The sequence below is a fragment of the Danio aesculapii genome, chromosome 1, assembly GCF_903798145.1.
Source record: "Danio aesculapii chromosome 1, fDanAes4.1, whole genome shotgun sequence".
Classification (NCBI taxonomy): Eukaryota; Metazoa; Chordata; class Actinopteri; order Cypriniformes; family Danionidae; genus Danio; species Danio aesculapii.
Window position 1 is genome coordinate 50,258,921 of NC_079435.1, and position 23,256 is coordinate 50,282,176.

At 34.9% G+C, this 23,256-nt stretch overlaps 1 protein-coding gene across 2 annotated transcripts in view; it reads left to right on the top strand.

Annotated features, from left to right (window-relative positions):
• LOC130232235 (dystrophin-like) overlaps window positions 1-23,256 on the top strand; it is a 56,004-nt gene that overhangs the window by 24,679 nt on the left and 8,069 nt on the right. Inside the window, exons 1-5 of one of the 2 annotated variants that reach the window (XM_056462023.1) lie at window positions 5,721-5,901; window positions 13,993-14,054; window positions 16,561-16,635; window positions 20,151-20,352; window positions 23,046-23,131. In XM_056462023.1, the coding sequence (XP_056317998.1) occupies window positions 5,882-5,901; window positions 13,993-14,054; window positions 16,561-16,635; window positions 20,151-20,352; window positions 23,046-23,131 (445 nt within the window). In that variant the 5' untranslated portion in view covers window positions 5,721-5,881. Of the gene's footprint in view, window positions 1-5,720; window positions 5,902-13,992; window positions 14,055-16,560; window positions 16,636-20,150; window positions 20,353-23,045; window positions 23,132-23,256 lie in introns of those variants that run through there. The other variant, XM_056462015.1, reaches the window with a different exon arrangement.

The following is a 23,256-nucleotide window of genomic DNA, read 5'->3' on the forward strand; positions in this document are numbered from 1 at the left end:
GAATGAATGGATGAATGAAATTAACCGTTTAATAAACAGGAGAATTGCAGTCCTTCTCTTATTATGTCAGTTTGACTGCTTGGGCAATATATGTGAGCCACACCTCTCCATCCCTGTGAGAGGATAAACGCAAAAATATAACTCCACCCCCTACTCAATATTCTCTTTCAGTTAGAAATACGTCATCATACTAAAATTAAAGTCTGCAGCAACTTCTAAATCACACAGATTTGAAAACCACATTTAAAAGCGACTGATCAGAAGTGATTGGATTGTTTCTGTATCATATGCAAGTAAAAAAAAAGTTGATCTTTTTGTGGATTTGCCTCCTTGGGCTGGAATTATTTTAATTCAGGATGTTCTAGTGTTTACATTCCCTAAAGAAAACTACAGTTCAGCATTTGAAGGAGTTCTGAAACAGTGCTTACTGATGTAGAGAATAACTCCCTTCAGAGTGGACTTTCTGCTGTGTAACTTGGCAAATCTGTTTCATACTCATACTGCAACATTAAAGAAAATTGAAAGTGTAAAAAAAAAGCATAATAGGAAATTTTAAAGACAGTATTGGCTCTGACTAAGTGATGAATGCTTGCCTGAAAACACTATTCTGCACTCCTCAAATACATAAAACATATTTAGTGCTTCTTTTTCTTTTTTTAAGCAAATGCTGTATTTACTAAAATAAAAAGTTCTTTTCCTCCGCATTGCAAACAAAGATGGCCAAAATCTGCGCTGTACATCATTTAAAGGGTACATATGATGAAAATCAACTTTTGTAAGCTGTTTGGACAGAACTGTGTGTAGGTATAATGTGTCCACAGTCATATTGGAGTGATATAAACACAATAAATCTCTTTTTTTTTTATTTCCTGACTTTAAAATAGGATCCAAATCTCAGTGATTTTAAGGCCCATCGCAACGGTTTGCCCCACCCACTAAATTGATTGATAGGCACCATGTTTCCAATATAACATGTATATACAGGTCCACAGGATATTTTTTGCAAATAAACTGGGATTAAAACATATGTTCCAACTCTGTCATTTTTATAAGTTTAAAACATCTCTAAAGCAGAGCATGTTTGTAATAAAGACAGTAAAATCGCTATCTATTATCACAACGGCCGCATGGAGTCAGTTAACGCTAAAATGTGTGAGACTCATCATTTCAGAAAGGCTTGAATACAGTACATCACAAATTCATAAAATAAACTTACTTGATTTTTTTGACTAATGAGCTGTATTTCAGCTTCATCCACGTCTGTCTCTATCACTGACTGCTGTTTATCTGATGTAACGCATGAGAAGCAGACACACAAGTAGGAGATTCTAAAGGCTATAACAAATAATCTGATGGGTGTTTTGAGCTGAAGCTTTACAGATACATTCTGGAGACACCAAAGTGTTATCTTACATCTTGTCAAAGGGATAAAATAGGTGCCCTTTAAGATTAAAACAGGCGGCGCTACTAGGTTTTACAGACTGTTTGAGGACTGAAAGATCAGTGACTGAAATCTTCAGCAAATTCATTAATTTTTTAATTAATGGCAGGTATAATGAATTTTGTTTAAAATGTTATTCGATTATTGGACAAGAAACTAAAAATACTACTACTACTAATACCACTAATACTGACTTATAATAATATTAGTGCTACTAATAATAACTAATCAATCATTTGGCTGAATGCTAATTATTAGAATAATTTGTGTCAGATTATTTGGGGTAAGCTGTGCCAGCAGCTCAACTAATGGCAATATTAAGGTTTAATTTGTTCATATTTTCAGTTTACCCTTTCATATAAGCACAGCTTAGCACCTTTTATGAAGTCATATTTCTAGAGCTGCACTTTCTTTACTTTAGTAGACAGCAGCAGACAACCAGCAATATAATCATGAGTATTACTTTCATATCTATCTCATTTTTATTTCCCTATATGACCATTTAAAGTGCCACTCTCTTCCTTTGGCTAGACTCTATACAAATATTTTGATATTATTTTAAAGAAAATAAAACAAAGATACTAAAATACAGTTGCATTCTTTCTCTCCTTAAAAATGTCATATTTAATTACAATTTCAGAGTACAATTTGTCACCTACTGTACACTGTTGGCGTATAATTATCATAACAATAATAATAAGTTATTTTATCATTTGTACAAAGTCACTACCGTCCTCAGAATGTAATTTATAAGTTATGAAATACCTTATCTATTATATATTAGCTCATTTTAATAAAGTCTTCAGCCTAAGAATTCAAAACTGTTCATTGTGGGTTGGTTACTGTATTTACACAACCTTCACATAAAGCCAGGGCAGCATTTATGTTTATGGCAGTGCATGAATCTGACTTCAAATAGAAGAGAACTGACTCTTAATGAAGCCGTCATAGATTATGAATGTCATTAATGCTGGTCAAGCAGAGCAGTAATTACATTAATATGGCACTAGAATCTGTTATTTCCAGCCTATTGCATATGATAAGCTGCAGGACAATAGAGAGTATCGCTTTATAATAACTTTCATTTAATAAGTCATCAGCAAACATTAATACTTCACAGATCGTTAGTTTATTCGCTAATTCACATGAAATATACTGTATGAATCGATCCAAGTCTTCGTGACATTTATATATGTGCACTGGTGATCTAAATGTTCTTTAATGTTGCTAATGAAAGTTATTATAAAAGTGTTACCCAATGAAATATTTACCCATAAACATTTTATGGGATTTCTTCTCGTAAAACTCCATCCCATCCAATACATTAAGCAAACTAAGCAAATTATTGCGTATTATGTTGAACGCAATTTATTTTGGATTTATGCAAAATTTAAGCCTCGTAAAATTAGATTCCTGCACTGTGGCACCAGCTTTAGTCAGAGAATAAATAACCCATGTAGCCCTTCTTGACAAGACAGTATAAATGCTGCCCGTTTTTACACTTTGGCTGTCTCTAAAAACCTAGCCTGCTGCCCACCTGGACAGGACTTACTTCAGTCCTCCTGAAAAGTTGCATTTTTAAGTTGGCATATTGTAATTATGAAATCAAAGAATAAGGAAAACAGCTTCTGTAAAAGTGCATCAGAATTGAAGAATGTATATATATATGTATATGTATATATATATGTATATGTATGTGTATATGTGTGTATATATATATATATATATATATATATATGTATATATATGTGTATATATATATGTATATATATGTGTATATATATGTGTATATATATGTGTGTGTGTGTTTGTGTGTGATCTACTTTGTCATATTTAAACATACAATTTGAGCGTTATTTAAAATCAAATCACTTTTTTTGTTTCAAGCATTTTTCAGAAACAGTGTCGAGTTTATCAGTGAGTGTGCGATTGGTGTAATCCAATGCTATTTCATGGCAATTCGTAAATTTTCGATTTAGTGGCTAATTCGTATAAAACCACAATCTCTTTCATACAATTAAGTACGATTTTCTCAGTCCCCAACGACAATTGGGTTTAGGGTTGGGGTTGAGTGCCATGCCTCCTTTTAAAAATCGTACATTTTCATTAGACTGAACTCTGAATTACAGACTAAACTGACAAAACATACAATAGTTACGTTTCCTCATAATCACACAGATGTGTTAAAACATTTCAGCATGTTGTAAGGTCCTTAGAATAGCGTTTTTACAAATCTTTCTCGTCATTTAAGCGTTTTTAACACAGTGCTCGAAATCGAAGTTTGAAATGCCTCAAGCTAAAAAACACACCCATTAGTTTCAAACGATGTACAAACTTTCTAATGTCCAATGTTTACTTCGAGAATGTTAGCACCAGTCTTTTGTGATTTAAATCATCAAGTTAGCTTTTTTTTTTACTCGTTGTGGAAAAATCAGGCCAAAGTTTTAGCACGGTAGCGTTCAAACGTTGCATTTAACATTTTGTCGAGTTACAATAATATGTTTATTATAATGTCATAAGCTTATTAATAAATTCCACTCTGGCTATTTAAACTTTTTCATCATTTAAGTGATTTGCACATAACGCTCGAAATTTTCTAATGTTTGATTCAGATGTAACACCTAGCAGTGGATTTTTTTTTTTAACTGCCGTAAGCTTAACAGGGTAAGTTTTATCATTTTAGCATGAAAAAATTGTTACAATAAATAATTTGTTGAATCGAAGAGGCATTCAAATAATTTGTACATCTTAAGCATGTTAATAACAATACTGTCAATACCGTCTTAAATCGTCATTTAAGTGATTTCCACAAAACGAAATTTTTTTCTACAATTTGGAAAGATCAGGCATTTTTTCAAATAATTTAGGCTATTATCATATTTTTCACAATGTATCAAATCACACAGAGGCAAAAGTCATACTCGTATTAATACATTCCATTCCTGCGTTTTTAAGAACTTTTATTGTCATTTAAGCAATTTCCACAAAATGTTCTGAATTAAACAGTCAAACTCCCCATCGATCCTCAGTTGCGATTTAAATTGTTTAGTGAGTTTTTTTTTTAGTTATTGTGCAAAAAGTACGGAAAAGAAACATGGTAGCTATCAAACGTTGCATTTCACAGTTTGTCGAATTACATTACAGAAGCATTTGAAGGTGGAGTCATATGTTTATTGTCATAAGCATATTAATAAATGTCATTCTGGCTTTATTAACTTTTTTATCATTTAGGCGATTTGCACGTAATGCTTTTAATTGAACATTGCAGTGCATCATGTAAAAAGACTCAAATCGAATAGTTTAAAAACGTTCTAATGTTGATTTAGGGGTTATCACCCAGCAGTAGCAATTTTTTTTTAACTGTCGTAAGTTTGACAAGGTAAGCTTAACGGTAAGTTTTACCATTTTAGCATGAAAACAATTTGTCGAAATGAAGAGACATTCAAATAATTTGCACATCTTAAGCACGCTAATAAATTTAATTCCCGTTTTAAGAACAATGCTGTCTTTAAAAAAAATCATAATTTCAGCGATTTCCACAAAACGTTTTTTTTTCCCTACAGTTTGGAAAGATCAGGCATTTTATCAAATAATTTATATTATTATCAAATTTTTCACTATTTATCGAATCACACAGTGGCAAAACATCATACTCGTATTAATACATTCCTTTTTCGCAATTTCAAGAACTTTCATTGTCATTTAAGCGTTTTCCACAAAATGTTCTGAATTAAACAGTCAAATAGTTTAAATGTTCTAATGTTTGATGTGAGTGTTAGCACCTGTCTGTGGTATTTTATTTTAATTGTCAAGCAAGCGCTTTAATAATTTGAAAAACGCAGGGTGAGTTTTATCATTTTAGCCTGAAAAAAATCATTACACTGAACAATTTGTCGAATCATAGAGGCAGTCAATTTGTACATTTTAAGCGCTTTTCCCCCAGTTTGTAAAGATCAGGCGTTCTAACAAATAATTTATTATGATTTTTTTCACAATGTAACGTTATCGAATCACACACAATTTATCGAATTACTCAATTTATCGAATCACAAAGAGGCATAACGTCATAGTCGTATTAATACATTCCATTCCCGCGTTTTTTAAAGAACTTTTAACGTCATTTAAGCTATTTCCTCAAAACGCTCGGAATTAAACACTCAAACGCCCCATCGACCCTCTAAAATGCGGTCTAGGTAGGTGGCTTGCTAGGTTGTGAGCGAGTGAGCGAGATAGAGAAAAGAGTTGGAGGGGGAAGGGAGCAGGAGGAAAAGCTCCGCCTCGTCTGAACCGCTTTGGCTGAGGGAGATCGCAGGGAAGTCGGATGCTATTTCCACTGTAGAGAGGGAACACCGCGGAGGTGATTCGCCCCCCAAACAACATCGAGCCATCGGGATTTAAAAAAAAGAAACACTTTGGATTCGGCGTTTGCTGGGAGGCGAGATGAGGGAGAACTTGAGAAAGTAAGTACGCGCTAACAGGAATAAATGTCGGCGAGTAGAGGACGCCGAAGGAGTTTTGCATTCGTCCATCTGCCGTATAGCTTCTTTCCTTGCTCGTTTTCATTACAGCCTAAGCAGGTGCTTGTTCGGGTTTTTACAAGGAGCCCGTGCAGCCGGGGATGTCCGAGTCTTAGCGACATGCCAGTTCAGCGCTTGAATTGTTTATTTTTCTAATGCCAAACACATCGATAGTTCTGATGCATCTGCTGTGCCCTTCTTGCAGCACGCACGCCGATAAACCCAACGCGCTGTTCATATTGTCATTAATGTTTTGAAGCTGTATTTGATCGAAATCCTTATGTTGATGAGAAGGCTTGGCCTTTAAAGGCTCCATATTCGTGCGCTTCCCACAAGTTAACAGTATGGCAAACAGAAGATCACTGTTTTGGTTCTAACCACATACTTATGGCTGCGTTTGCGTTCAACCATAACCCAGAACCACAATTAGAGGCTTCTGCGTGAAGCGTGTGTGTGTGGGGGTACCCGTGCTGTTAGATGCAGGCAGGCATGCATGTAGGTGGGCATTCCTTTTTTTTTCTTGCCCAAACCCACATTACTGCTGTACTTCCGCTCATGCACTGCCTTGAGATGTACAGGTATGGAGATCTCTGTGGGAAATTTGCCATCAGGCCATTGGCATGCTCTACTGAGACTACCTGAATCTAGAGGGCGCTGCCACTTACTGACTGTGTCTCTAAGCATAGCTGTGATGCCCAGAAATTCTGTGCATGTTTGGGGCTTTTTAAACTTTTAGACACTGAAGACCACCCTTCTTTAAATAGAGAAGAATAATATACAGTTGAAGTCAAAATTATTAGCCCCCCTATGAATTTGTACCTGAATATTTGTACATGATTTTTTTTCCTTTTTTTTTAATATTTCCCAAATGAGGAAGGAAATTTTCTGAGTGTCTGATATTTTTTCTTATGGAGAAAGTCTTATTTATTTTATTTCGGCTAGAATAAAAACAGTTTAAACATTTTAAGGTCAAAATTATTAGCCCCTTTAAGCTCTATTTTTTTCGATAGTCTACAGAACAAACCATCGTTATACAATAACTTGCCTAATTACCCTAACCTGCCTAGTTAATAGTTAACCTAATTAACCTAGTTAAGCCTTTAAATGTCACTTTAAGCTATATAGAAGTGTCTCGAAAAATATCTCGTCAAATATTATGTGCTGTCATCATGGCAAAGATAAAAAAATCAGTTATTAGAAATGAGTTAATAAAACTGTTTATGTTTAGAAATGTGTTGAAAAAATCTCTCTATTAAACGGAAATTGAACAGGGGGGCTAATAATTCAGGGGGGGGGGGGGGGGGGGCAATAATTCTGACTTTAAATGTACATTATTATGTATACAAACTATTTTTAAGAAAAAATATATTTCTATAATTAATTGCACTTAATTTATTAGCTTTTATTGTGCCAGTGCATATTTTAGCAGTTTTTCATTAATAATTAAATTGCCATTCAAATGTAATAATATCTTCAGTCAGAATTATTCATACTTCTAAAAACTTTCCTAAATTAAAATAAAAATGTTTTTGCATTAAATGCTGCTCGGTTGTGCTATGTACAACTTTTTTTTTTTGAGAACGATAATTCTATAAAATGTTTCTCAGTCGCCAGCTGAACATATTCAATGAGAATCATGTGTGCACTTGCTTCTGAAAATTCAGCTTTGGCATGAAAACATTATTTTTGACGTTGACATTTTAAAATGTTTTCTAAGTGAAAACGGTCCAATTAAATTGCAGTTGTATATAATAATATGTTTGTTGCAGTACAGTAGCAGGGTTGGAAACTGCATGTACTCATACTTGAATAAGTTATTATTCTACAGGGATATTCCATATATTGTGAATTAATCTACAGTTGAAGTCAGAATTATTAGCCCTCCTTTGAATTTCTTTTCTTTTTAAAATATTTCCCAAACTATGTTTAACAAAGCAAGAAAATTTTCACAGTATGACTGATAATATTTTTTCTTCTGGGGAAAGTCTTATTTGTTTTATTTTGGTTAGAATAAAAGCAGTTTTTATGTTTTAAAAAACATTTTAAGGTCAAAATTATTAGCCCTTTTAAACTATATGGTTGTCCAATAGTCTACAGAACAAACCATCATTATACAACAACTTGTCTAATTACCCTATCCTGCCTAGTTAACCTTGTCAACCTAGTTAAGCCTTTAAATGTCACTTTAAGCTGTATAGAAGAGGCTTGAAAAATATTTAGTAAAATATTATGTACTGTCATCATGGCAAAGATAAAATAAATCAGTTATTAGAAATGTGTTATTAAAACTATTATGGTTAGAAATGTGTTGAAAAATCGTCTCTCTGTTAAACAGAAACCGGGGAAAAAAATAAACAGGGAGGGCTAAAATTCAGGGGGTTTAATAATTCTGACCTCAACTGTATGCTTTCCATGATTTTATAGTCTTGTAACCTACAAGCATCAGCTGTATCACTTCCATTTATAAATCTTCTTTTGTTGCCTCTTAGTACAGAAACATATCCATAGCGCACTTCAGAATCTTGAAGGACATAGTAGGTAATCTGGGGGAGGTTTTATCAAATATTTTATTAATTAGGGCTGCACGATATAAAAAATCTAACATTGCGATATTTTTCTATTCTGCGATATATATTGCGATATGAGTACAATTTCATTAAATGAGTTAAATAATTTTTAGACCACAGAGAGTCAGGACCTCAGTTTAACATCTCATCCGAAAGACGGCACTCACTGAGCAGTATAGAGTCCCCTTCACTATACTGGGGCATTAGGATCCACACAGACCGCATGTTGAGCGCCCTCTGCTGGCCTCACTAACACCACTTCCAGCAGCAACCTTGCTTTCCTATTTGGTCTCTCATCCAGGTACTGACTGGGCGCAGCCCTGCTTAGCTTCAGTGGGCCACCATGTTGCAGAGAGCTAGCTGCCGACGACTACACTATGCTATCCGAACTGTGCCCAGGCGTGTTTCCCGGTTCATTTGTAAAGTGTAAGTGCATCGAAACGGTGCTGTTCAGTTAGCTGGCCCAGTTGAAAGAGGTGTTACAAAGTGCAGTTTAGTTGGGCTTTGGCGTGGTACGCTTGTAACGTGAGTGTAAAGCGCGCCTGAGCGCGAAACTGAAGACATGGCGTGACTTTTAAGGAACTATTTCATATGGATTTATTAATTATGCTTACTTTTCAATAAACATGAAGTGTCATAGTTTATTAAAGATGCAAGCTCCTCCTTCAGCAAACCTCTTAATCCCTGCAGCACGAGGGCTTTATGAACATTTATGAGGGTCAAAAGTGCTGGATCTGTTCGGCAAAATATTTGACTGTGTGTCACTGCATATCAAACGACTAAAAATAATACAAAACAATATAACGAAAGCAATCTCCACTGTGCTGAGCGAGAGTGCTTCTCTTCCTGTTAAACTGAACAGTCGCATTATCTATGATGTAAGCATGCTCAGGATCGGAAGGTAAAGATGCAGTGTGAGTGCAGGCCATCGGGGGAGAGGAAAGGGGGGACAATCGCACTTCGACATAATTCAAGGCAACTTTAGCTAGTGTGAGTACGCCCTTAGTGGTCCAAGTGTGAAAGTGGTTCCGCCAACCTCATATTGTTTGCATTTCAGAGACACTGATGTTTTCTTGTGCCCTTTTTAAAATCTTCCTTCATATTTTCATTTCGACTGCTCTTTTTTTTCTCTCTTCAGAATCTTTTCTTCTGGAAAACACTGCATGAAAGTTCACTTTCATCTAATTTTCGTTGATGGTTGAAACCTCAGTCTGTTTTTCCTCTACTAAAAACACTGTAGGGTCTGGGTATAATTTATAGTTTTGAAGTTTCTCCACCTTATTAGAATTCAGCACAGCCACTTAGCTGGCTTAAGCCCAAAATCACAAAAACATTCTGGCCCATAGCAACACTTCAAAACAAGGCATCTCAGTAGTGTAAATTGCATTTCCACTAATGGATTCATTTAGAGCCCTTGTAACAAAACAGCCACTGTTGTGAATGCTGAAATGTAAACTCGCTGCTTTAAGATTCAAATGAAGAGGACCCAGAACAATAACTTAGATGCTCGGAATGATTCCCATGGTCAGAAGCAGGATTTAAATAAAGCACTTTAAATGTGTATTCATGTAAAGTATCAGACAAAGTGATTATGAGTTTTTGGCACAGAGGAGATTTCGGCAGTTTAAGCTCCATCAGCTTGAGATTTGAACACACCCAAAATACAGTGTCTGTCCCGTCTTCTTTACTTACTTTTCTTTACTTTCGTTTAAATTTAATATGAAAATGTTAAAATAAAATAATAAAAATATGGATTATATTGTCCAGAAAATGCATACTAAGACCTGGAAATTTCCATTTGTCCTACGTTTTTAAAAGGGATACATCTCTTAAAATAACCCAAATGTCAGAATATCCATTAAAGTTGTTAGATAAGTTGTTCTTCAGTAGAAGATTAATAATGATTTTAGCTGAATCTGTGGTGCTAATGCAAGTCAACGGGTTTCTACACATTAATAATAAAAATCATGCAGGGAAAACAAAATGAATACTCCAGACAATGTGGATTAAAGATAAAGTTGGTAAATAATGCTCAAACACAATACCTCAAATTATTGGTACAAATTTAACGTCACCTGTATTTTTATTAAAAAAAAAATATGTCTTAAAGTGTTGGTGACTTGAATTTTATGAACAATGATCTTTAATGAATTCCTGAAGGATAAAAAAAGAGTTATCTACACAAGGCTCCAGATTAAAGACTGATTTATACTTCTGTGTGAAGCGCACACGTTTGCTCCAGTGCTGATGACGACGCTCTAATCATCAATTGCTTTAGCACCTCTTGAAAAATGTAACTACACATCGCAACGACGCGTAGCGCAAGCTCTGTGATTGGTTAGCTTGTTAGCTGTGAGCAGTGTGGGCGGGACTGAGAGCTTTGCGAATCTATTGGAGCAAGTGTTTACAAGCTTCGAGTCCTGTAAAGTAACATTTGATGTAAGCTGTTGCTTTTGTTTACCTTATGATAAAAGTTGTTGCACGTCCACCAGTTCCCGCCTCTGAATGAGTGAGTTTTAGCTACTTGTACGTTAAGGTAGCGTTAAAAAAACACCTATGAAGAAACACGACACAGAGGAACTTAAAAATCTACTGCCAGCTAGCGTTTCAGAAGTGGTATTGCAGAGCAACACAAACAGCATGCAGAAGTATAAATACACGACTACGCGCAAGGCATGCACCGTGGGTCACGCCGATCACTCGATGCAGAAGTATAAACTTAACATTTAAGAGCATTGGCACCCGTGCTGCTAAGTGGCATAAACACCTGATTTGGTTGTGCTGTACATGTAATATTAAAAATATTATTATATAATTTATTATCGCTGTTTCTACAGGAAAAGCGTGATAGTATTTGGTGATTATTATTATTATTATTTTATATTTATTTATTTTTTTAATAAAGAAAAAGCCTTCTAACCATGTTGGTGTACAATGTTTCAGCTGTTTTTAATGTCAGTGTTCTGGAGAATGACAGCACTGTTAAATTTGGCTTCAAACTAGTTTAATTGGTGGTTTGTATTGGAGAGCTCTCTTGCAGACTTGAAAATTGTTGTTTTGTGGTCTTGTAAATGACTGGTCAAGTGATACATATGCACTCTAGCTTGTGCAGCTCAGGTTTTTTTTTATTCTAACCAAGCTGAAAAATGGCTTGTGTAATGTATGGTTCAAACATTTAGTGCTTTTTTGTTCCACATTTGGTGCGTTACTAATCACTTTGGCAAAATGATATGGCGTTAATGGGATCGCTAACAAGATTTTCTTGTTTTGACAGAAAAAAAGGTCACAAAATTCAACCATTTACTCGCAGTCTGCATCCAGGAATTAAGAATTTGTCATCATTTTTCACCCTCATGTTGTTCCAAATTTGAATAGTTTTCCTTTTATATGTTTAGGGATTCTACGATTAACCGATTTGCCTATTAACTGCGATTTAATTTGTCACGGTTAATTAATCGTAAAGGGTTCTCAAAACCGCGTTTATGCACGGAGCAAAACTGCTGCAACTAAACAAAGTTATGCTAACTGGGTGCTAGTTGCTAGCTTGTCACAATACACATGCACACTGGATTAAAGGCTAATTTTAACTATGGCTGGGGTTATTAACCAAGGGCTGTTCACAAATCTCAAATGTATTTGATCAAAAGTGATGTGGTTACCAATTAATACAGCACAAAAAATATAATAATAATAATAATAATAATAATAATAATAATAATAAAACTATTTAAACAAACTAGTGCCCAGTTGGCATAAACAAACAACTTTAAACTAGTGCCCAGTTAGCCTAACTTTGTTTAGTTTCAGCAGTTTTGTTGCGTGCAGAAACGCAGTGTTGTGTTTCGTTGCGTTTAATAAAACAAACAACTTTAGACAAGTGCCCAGTTAGCATAACTTTGTTTAGTTGCAGCAGTTTTGTTTCATGCAGAAACACAGTGTTGCATTGTTGCATTAAATAAAACAAACAACTTAAAACTAGCGCCTAGTTGGCATAACTTTTAGTTGCAGCAGTTGTGTTCCATGCAGAAATGCGGTGTTGAGAAGCCTTTACGATTAATTGACGAATTATAGCGTGGTTAATAGTGAAATCAATTAATCGTTGCATCCCTAAACACTTAAGGGAAAAACTACACAAATTTGGAACAACATGAGGGCGAAAAATAATGACAGATTCTTCATTTTTGGATGTATATGTATTTTAGATGTACACTGCAGACAGTGAGTAAATGGTTGAATTTTGTGACTTTTTATTGGTCAGTACAACTACATTTTATTAGAGATCCGGCTAACTGCATTTTGTCATTGCAGCCTTTGACTACATTTGCTCTCTTTAAAAGGGAAATACTTAGATAATATGTAGCTTAGATTTACATTGGACAAATACTTCTTTACATTAGACTTATATATTTATATATATATATTATTTATTTATTTTTGGATTTATTTATTCTGTGTACTGTCATTTATTTTCAGTATAAAATTATTACTTATGTTTAAATGCCAAAAACTTTCTTCACTTACTTTTAAGTTTAAAGAGATATGAACTATTGTTTGTTTTATTATTAATATTTTGTTACTGAGCAGCAATAAATAAAACTTGATAACATAAGGAGTATTGTTTTGGTATTAATGAATGTATAATAATCGCAATAAACATGTTACCGTGATTATTTCTCAGACTATAATTGTACAACCAAAATCTATTATCATTGCATTCCTATACATGTTACATAAAAGGTATGTTTTTAAAAAGCATTATTTTCAGCACTAAAGACAAATGGGACTCCAAGGTTGCTTAAAACAAGATACATGTTGGTTTACTTGTGTATAACCAAATACAAAAAGCAATTGCATAGTTTCTGAACACTAAGAATATATTGCAATCATTGAATGGACTGCTATTTTAAAATGTGCCTGCTGTCTTTTAAAAGAACAACCCATTTCTCATTCCCTTCCATTATACTCAAAATAATGGCCAGGTTAGGAGATCCTTATAAAATTCACATTCTGCCTTCCTGAAAATAATTTCACACCGGTTTTAAATCAACACGAGGACGAGAGCTTTTGAGTGAGCTGCTCTTTTAAAAGAGAGATGTGTTATCCTAGGCTACACAACTGACAAATAGTATTGGCTTTTTGTTGGGATAGTCCTGCTTTAATGGATGCATTAAACGCTCTTCACTATCTGTTAAAGATGCCCTTTATTTGGAGAAAACAGTTTAGCTATTCTTGAGTTTGAGGACTCCAAGAGATTTATTGTTTGATGTAAAACGACTCAAGGCTCTTCCAGAACACTTTATCACTGTGTCTTAATCTATATTACATGAGATGGATGACATTGAACCGTAGCAGTAAATATGAGTCATAAACACTGTTATGAATGTTGCATAGCCTTTTGGCAGCTTTGGGTGTTTGTTATAATGCGTGTTTACAGAATTCCATCATGTCTTCTTTTTTTTTTTTTTAGTCACCAGACCCAAACAACATGTTGGGACCACCCAAAGATGGCAGAACTCTACCAGTCATTAGGTAAGCTTGATTCAGATCTGACTATGTGGAATCTTGAATGTGTGCTGAATATTTATACTATTGAGTATACACTCGCCGGACACTTTATTAGGTACACCTTAGAAGTACCGGGTTCGACCCAATTTTGCCTTCAGAACTGCATTAATCCTTTGTGGCATAGATTCAACAAGGTACTGGAAATATTCCTCAGAGATTTTGGTCCATATTGACAAGATAGCATCATGTAGTTGCTGCAGATTTTGTCGGCTGCACATCCATGATTTGAATCTGCTCTTACGCCACATCCTAAAACTGCTCTATTGGATTGAGATATGGTGACTGTGGAGGCCATTTGAGTACAGTGAACTGATTGTCATGTTCAAGAAACCAGTCTGAGATGATTCACGCTTTATGATATGGCACGTTATCCTGCCGGAAGTAGCCATCAAAAGATGGGTACACTGGTCATAAAGTGATGGACATGGTCAGCAACAATACTCAGGTAGGCTTGTGCCGAGAAAATATCCCCCACACCATTACATTACCACCACCACCAGCCTGAAGCATTGATACAAGGCAGGTTGGATCCATGCTTTCATGTTGTTGACGCCAAATTGTGACCCTACCATCTGAATGTCACAGCAGAAATCGAGACTCATCAGACAAGGCAACATTTTCCAATCTCCCATTGTCTAATTTCGGTGAGCCTGTGCGAATTGTAGCCTCAGTTTCCTGTTCTTAGCTGACAGGAGTGGCACCCGGTGTGGTACTCTGCTGCTGTAGCCCATCCGCCTCAAGGTTGGGCGTGTTGTGTGTTCAGAGATGCTCGTCTGCATACCTCGGTTGTAACGAGTGGTTATTTGAGTTACTGTTATCTTTCTATCAGCTCGAACCAGTCTGGACATTCTCCTCTGACCTCTGGCATCAACAAGATATTTGCGCCCACAGAACTGCCGCTTACTGGATATTTTCCTTTTTTGGACCATTTTCTGTAAACCCTAGTGATGGTTGTGCGTGAAAATCCCAGTAGATCAGCAGTTTCTGAAATGCTCAGACCAGCCCATCTGGCACCAACAAACATGCCAAGTTCAAAATCACTTAAATCACCTTTCTCCCCCATTCTGATGCTCGGTTTGAGCTGCAGCAGATCTTCTTGACCATGTCAACATGCCTAAATGCATTGAGTTGCTGCCATGTGATTGGCTGATTAGAAATTTGCGTTAACAAGCAGTACCTAATAAAGTGGGCGGTGAGTGTATTATACACTACTAGGATTTTGCTGGTGGCTTGCACCAGTACCACTCAAAAAAGTTGCACAGGTTTCTTTTAGCCAACAATACATTGTTTATTAGTCAAAAAGTCTTGTATTAGTCTTATTCCAATAATCATTAGAATATTAAGTAAAGATCATGTTTTCTGAAAACATTCTGTAAATATCCTAGCTTAAAATATATCGACATTTAATTTGTGATTAAGACTATGCATTGCTAAGAACTTGGGCAACTTTTCAGGTGATTTTTGCAATGTTTTCATTTTATTTATTTTTGTTTGCACCCTAAGATTCTAGATTTTCAAGTTGTATCTTGGTCAAATGTTTTATTTATTCTGCTTTCAGATGAATAAATCTCAGTTTCAAAAAACTTGACTCTTGGACCTTGTGGTCCAAGGTTAGATTCAATGTAGGTCTTTGTTTTCCATTTATTATATATATATATATATATATATATATATATATATATATATATATATATATATATATATATATATATATATATATATATATATATATATATATATATATATATAAATCACATAAAATCAACAGTTTTTTTCTTTCCTGTGGTAATAAGAAATATTATTTAAGCACCAGATTAGCATATTAGAAGGATTCTTGATATTTAATGACTGCTGTAAATTCATCTTTGCCTTCACAGAAATAAATTATAGCTTAAAATATTCAAATAAAAGTCTTTTATTTACAAAATTAAAATATTTCACAGTGTAACTTTTTTTAATGCAGTTTTGAATAATTAATGCAACCTTGCTGAGCATTAGAGACTTCATTAACATTAAAGCAAATCTTATCAATGTATATTTAATGCTCTAGTCTTGTCAAAAGTGACTATAAAACTGTGATTCATCAAATCACATTTTCATATAAAATCACAATTTGAAGTACATTGACATACATACAAATAATACATACCATTTAATAGCCTCGTTGTCTAGACCTGCTGTGAAGATGTTATACCGTTCACGTTTTAATCTCTGTTGTGGTGTAATTGCCCTTAAGTAAAATGTCAGATTTTTAGATGAAACCGTTTTGATCAATGGAGTAATAATGGAGAAACTAATTGGATGAAACTAGCTGGATGTTTCTCGCCTGTTTTTCAGATCCTAACAAATAAGATCAAAATTAAAAAATTGTCAGATGCAGAGATGAGAGGCTTTACTGTGTGACAGTAATGAATGTTGCATGATCAGCTTACTAACAAAACGTTTGTCACATTTTCTCTCGCTAAAACAGCGGATCTCAACAACGTGCGGTTCTCGGCATACAGGACGGCAATGAAGCTCAGACGAATGCAGAAAGCCCTCTGCTGTAAGTCCACACCAGTTACGTTTTATTGTTGGCTTTCTAAATGGCTAAAATAATGCTAAACCAATAATATTTGGTGATGCTTTATAATAGCTACACACTTTGAATCCTTTATTAAGCATTAGCAAATAGTTAATTCAATATTTGTTAAGCATTAGCTACATTACAAGACATCCATCATTAACAAAGTATGAAAATACACTCATTATACATGTGCTAAGTAAAGAATACAGCATTTGTAGATTTAGTTATGAACTGCTTACTAACGTCAATTAATGTAGAGTTAATGCTTAACAAATAATACATTAACTATTTGCTAATGCTTAATAAATGATTTATAATGTGTAGTTATTATGAAGTGTTACCAGATATTTCTACTATTGTCTAAAAGCAAGTCGGAGAAACTGCTTGTAAAATGGAAGAAGTTAGCAGTTAGCTTTCTGTTAGCTAAAAGTTAGCTTTCTCTGTCAGATTTCATTGTAAGTTGTGAATAATATTAACAATGATTATTAAAAAAGCTGTTTAAAATGACTGAGTTCTTTGACATTTGATTACACTACAGGGCTTGCTAAGTTGCTAAAGCAAACAGTAGTGATTATTGCGGTTAGCAAATTGCTAACCCTTGTGAGCTAAATGATACTTCAAATTGCTATGTGATGCTTTTGAATGAATGATACTTTCCTGTTTGTTAACATTGTAATTCTAGCCAAGTTATGTATATTTTAATTTTTAAGTACTGTATTTGCTTTACATTCCAGTGGAGTTCGTTTTTAGGAAAAGTAGTTGAAGATCACTTCAGTAAACATGACTGAAAGCATTTTAACGTCTGTGCTAAAAAAGAAGTATATTGCGCCATCCCATAAGTGCGCTTCAAGTGTGCTTCAGATTTTTTTTATACCTGCTCTTAGCTTTTGTTCCTCACATATTGACATTTTTGGACATTTATTCAGGCATGCAGCCAATGATTGTTTATTTCCTGCCAGGTAGATCTGTATTGGCTACAATTCAAATGTCCGCTGATCACCTTGCTTAAACACTTAGATATATACACTAGATATTGCATACGGAGCCTGAGCATGCATCAATAGCCCTGCCACATTTCTACAGTGTTTCCAGGACAAATGTCATTTAGCCGCACTAGTCAAGATTAGTGCCAATGTGAAGATGCTGGACTTTAGCGCTGTGTACGGGTGTAGTAACTAGCAAACAAACAAAACAAAGCACAAAAATAGAACATTTCATAGGTAAGATTTAGTTTTTTATGATTTTGTACGTTACAAACTTTTGTGCTAAACAAGTATTGATAATAATACAGTCTCTTACTGCACTGACCATAGAGCAAAGTAGCACCCAACCCGCACTTAAATACTAGGCTTATGCTAGTTTTGTTAAATAAAATCAGCAAACAAATGAAATATGACAACAAGATGCTGCGGTGCTAGAAACTTGTATTATAGTCGGCTGAGTAAACAAGTCATTCATAACGGAGATTCATTCACAAACGAATCGCTCACTCCATTAAAATAACAAGTGAAAGCAGGAGAGGAGGTGTGTGTTTCAGGACACAGATTAGATCAAATTTAACAGTAAGGGAGATAATACATTTCCATGCACATAAATACATGATCTTTGTCGCAATGCCCGTGCGGCTACTAAGCCATCGATGTAGAAAAGTGATGTAAAATGATAATTTTCGTAATTTAAAAATAAAAAATTTGCATGCTGACCTCCGGGAAAACTCCTGATCATAGATATATGTAGGCTATATATGCGTATATATCTCGGGCTTTGGATCGCCAGTCATCCACTGCACCTTGGTCCCACATTCATTTCAAAGGAGCGCTATGCTGTACTAAAATGGCGGCTCTATTGACGCATTCCTTCCAATAGACAACAGTACCGTAGGCAACATCTAATGTAAATAACTATGGCTTAAACACAGTAGATTCTTTCTGATTGGATGGTTTAACAAATTTTCCTCTTCATTGATGAAAACGTCAGTACATTTTTGTCACGTTTTTTTCATTTAAAACTTATTTTTATTTATTTATTTATTTATTTATTTATTTATTTATTTATTTAATTTGTCTAGTTTCCATCAGTGAAATAATGTCATTGACAAATAATATTATTCATTTATCTATAACAGGTCTAAACAAACCTATTTTTCACTTGTGTAAAAATATTTGGACTATAAAACATATTTTAGTAGAATATTATATTTATATTTAATATAATGGTTTCCACTACATTCATTCTTCCGGGGCGCCACACCCAAATTCACCCCACCACTGCTACATTACTACTCAATCAAAACATTCAGTCGTTGTTTTCTTAATAGAAGGTTATAATTGCACCAAAATGTGTTAAAAGGTAAGTGAATTATAACAGCGCAAACTTTTCTGTAACCGTAGTGCTGTGCATTATTTGTTTAACCCTTTAAGGTGACATGCTGACTGACTGACTGACTGACTGACAGATGCGTGAGGCCAGCAAACACAGCATAGCTTTCAGTTAAGATGAACACAGTTTCCATAATTATACTTTATAGATAATGCTTTATAATACTTTAAAATGTATAGATGACTTTATCTTGCTGGACTTTATGGCTGTTTCACTTTACTTCAGGACGCAATAATGCCGCTCTGTAGGTATATTGGAGACATTCATAAATATTCCTAGTCAATCTAATAAATGTTGGAGACATACTCTCTACATAAATGCACTAAATCACACTTCAGCAGTATTTATTTGAAAGCGCACGAGAAAACCTGCACCTGAGCAGCGTATATTTGAAGGCGCACAAGAAGTTTTGTACACGAACAGAGGAAATAAGTGCTCAAGAAAAAGGATTTGCATACTCGTATTACATAAATGCGATCTCGACTTGTAATACTGTACTCACAACATTTGCCATTGAAATAACGCCATAGGTAGTTGGTAGATCTGTGTAAAAGGCTCAACCGAGTCTGCCGCCACAGACTCCTAGAAAAAATCCTTGGAGAAAAAAATCCTAGAGAAAAACACTAAATAGACATTTGTAATTGTATTAGAGAACATTTTTATCATGAAATATGTTAAGGAAAAGGAGTGTTTAAAAAAATGACTCTTCTGGAGGAATTTTAGAATATTTATCATTGATGACTTTTTATCAGTGTTGTTGCTATTTGTATGCTTTTTTTATGTAATGCATCATTAAGAAACAGTTATGATTGTAAATTATATATGGAATACTTAGTACAAGTATTGCCATGAATATAGCCAATGTTTCTTATACAGCATTGAAACATAAATAAATATCAGGTCTAAATCAGCCAAAGATCCAACACAAAAAAAACACTCAGCAAAATATTGCTTAATCGTTATCAAATAAATTACATTTTTGTCTATATCACATTACATATCATCTCCTGCTAGTTTATCTCTGGCAACCAACAAGAACTCTCTTAAAACAGCATATACACCTTCTAGTCTACTCAACACTTTAGCAACTTTTCCCTTTTCTCCTCTGTGCGCAGTGGATCTTCTGAGCATGCCTGCAGCCTGTGAAGCCTTTGAGCAGCACAATCTCAAACAGAATGAGCAGTTCATGGACATCGTGCAGGTGATCAACTGTCTGACCAGCATCTACGACCGTCTGGAGCAGCAGCACAGCAGCCTGGTCAACGTGCCTCTCTGTGTGGACATGTGTCTCAACTGGCTGCTCAACGTTTACGATACGTACGTTTGACCTGTTATTTTATTATTGTTGCTTTGCTTGTTTAAACGGCTCCCATTTTGGTCTTTTTACAAGAGGTGAAAATAAGACTTTTATGTCTCCAGAATGTGGCTGTAATGTTTCAAACCGAAATGCCCATCAGATCATTTATTATACCCTGTTGAAAATGTCTATTTTTGGGTCAGAAGGTGTTTTTTGCGCCTGTGCCTTTAAATGAAAACAAGCTGGTTCTCCTGGCCTACTCTTGGGATATTTTGTTTAATAACCAAGGATGAATGTAGGGATAGACCAGGGGTTGCACAGACTAGTCGACTTGTCCAGATAAATTCTCTGCTAAGATGCTTTTTGATTGAGTCTTGCTGTGCAGATCACATGGTTTTTGACCTAAAGTAAGTGGTAGCATACACATTATGGTAAGCTCATTTAATGAAACCTCCCTTGGATTCATTCATTCATTTATTTTCCTTTGGCTAAGTCCCTTATTTATCAGCGTTCGCCACAGCAGAATGAACCGTCCACTATTCCAGCATATGTTTTACGCAGTGGATGCCCTTCCAGCCGCAATTGATTTTGCATGATAGGCGTCCTTTAAAACGTTCATGGGATAGTTCACTCAGAAATTAAAATTCTGTTATCATTTACTTGCCCTTCTGTCCTTTTGGAATATTGACATTACTTTCTCTGTAAAAGGCAAAGGTGAAATTTTGAAAAATGTACTGGCAGCACTTTCTTTTTTTTTGTGCGTGACTACATGTGTTCCATGATCGAAAGGAGGTCAGATGGGGTTGAAAAACATGAGTGTGAGTAAATTGTAAAATTGGGGTGAACAAATCCTTTAAATATTAGAAGATCTGAGTCAGAGAATCAAGGAGCTGCTTCTCAGCATGTTTCTCTGTAGGACCACAGTAAGCCATAAATCATGCAGTGTTTGTACATGGAGGTGGTAGATTTCACAGAAGACCCCTGTCTGTCCCCCAAAGCAAACATAGAGGGAAAAAAAACATTGGAGGCTTTTTCATTCAGGCCGTCCTTTTACTTTGATTGTCTTGCGAAATAGTGTTTTTCACTGAAGAAATCCATTTAACAGAGTTCCTTCGGGAACTTCAAAAGTTTTCAATTTAAAAGTTATGTCTTAAATATTTAAGATATTTAATGAATAAAAAAGTCTTAGATTGCTTAATAGTATATTAGAAGTGATTAATAAACTCTACATTAATAAACGTTAGTAAGCAGTGTATAACTGCAGATACAAATGCTGTATTCTTGACTTATAACCACGTTTATAATGTGATTATTGATTGAACGTTTTATACTGTTAATGATTTATTTTTCATTACTAAATTAAGTATTGCATTATTTACAAACCAGTTATTCAAGCATAGTTGGTTGTTTTTTAAGATCATTCAGAATGAGTTAGTAAATATTAATAAACTGTTAAAATTAACATTTATAATTCTTATTATTCAGGCATATTTTAATAGTTAATTTGTTTGTTAATAAATGCTTCATTAACGCAACTTCATGCAGTTTTGTGACCAAATGTAAAGTGAGGACTATTTATGCCTTATAAATCTCTTATAAACGACAATTAAAGGCGTTAAATGTAGGCCTGTCACGAGATCTATTTTTTGTGGTACAATGTATTGCACCAAAATTTCTTGCAATAACCAATATTATTGTCATTTTAAGATTATAATAGCATCATAGTGCAAGCGCACTCTTCCAAAGAACACATAATATTTTATTCTTAACAATATTTCATTTAATTATAGTCGTTTTAACAATTTAATAATTAGACATTGGAATCAGAATGTGAAAACGTGTATATATACTAAACAAATAATAAATGTTAACAAAAATGTCCAAGGTAAAAAAAAAAACAAGAAAAAAGTTACAGATCTATTTTCAGTTGTCTGGCACCCACATGAAAATATACTATAGTGATTTGTAGTAAGTACTATAGTGTTTTTAACTCCTCCAATAGAGATAGAGAGGCTGCGCAATCAGCTATATGTTACATGCGTAGTCCCTTATCAGGGATCGCCACAGCGGAATGAACCGCAAATTATTCCTGCATATGTTTTATGTTGCGGATGACCCTTCGAGCAGCAATCCAGTACTTAGAAACACCCATACACTCTTGCATTTACACACACACACACACACACACACACACACACACACACACACACACACACACACACACATACACTATGGCCAGTTTAGTTCATCCTATTCACCTATAGCGCATGTCTTTGGACTGTGGGGGAAACCGGAGCACCTGTAGAAAACCCATCAGAACATGGGGGAGAACATGCAAACTCCACACAGAAATGCCAGTTGGTCCATCCGGGACTCGAACAAGCGACCTTCTTGCTGTGAGGCGACAGTGCTAACCACTGAGCCACAGTACCGCCCCATTATTAAAGATATTTTTATTATTATTCTGTTATTCTGATGTCTTCTTTTTTAAATCCTTGTTTATATCCAAGATTTAATCGTAACTTTTTAGTTTGTTTGTTTGTTTTTAAAATTGCAAACCTTTATTTTACCAAGCCATGATGCGGGGAGAATGTTTTGTTCCCGATCTTGTCTTTTATCTGCAAAAGATAAAAAAGAAAAGAGCATTTGATGGTCTTGCTTTAGTCATTTGTCACCTTGTTATTTTATTTATTTCTTTATTTTTTTCCGGCAGAGGACGAGCTGGGAAGATTCGTACCCTATCCTTCAAAACAGGAATAATCTCTTTGTGCAAAGCTCACCTTGAAGATAAGTACAGATGTAAGTTTTCTTTTGCTGTTCTTATGTGTCTGTAAGCTGTAATAAGAGCTGGGGAATTTCATTGGGTTTCCAGAACTGTACTACTAGCAGCAGTTTACAGCTTTCTCAGGTGTTTGTAGTGTCAT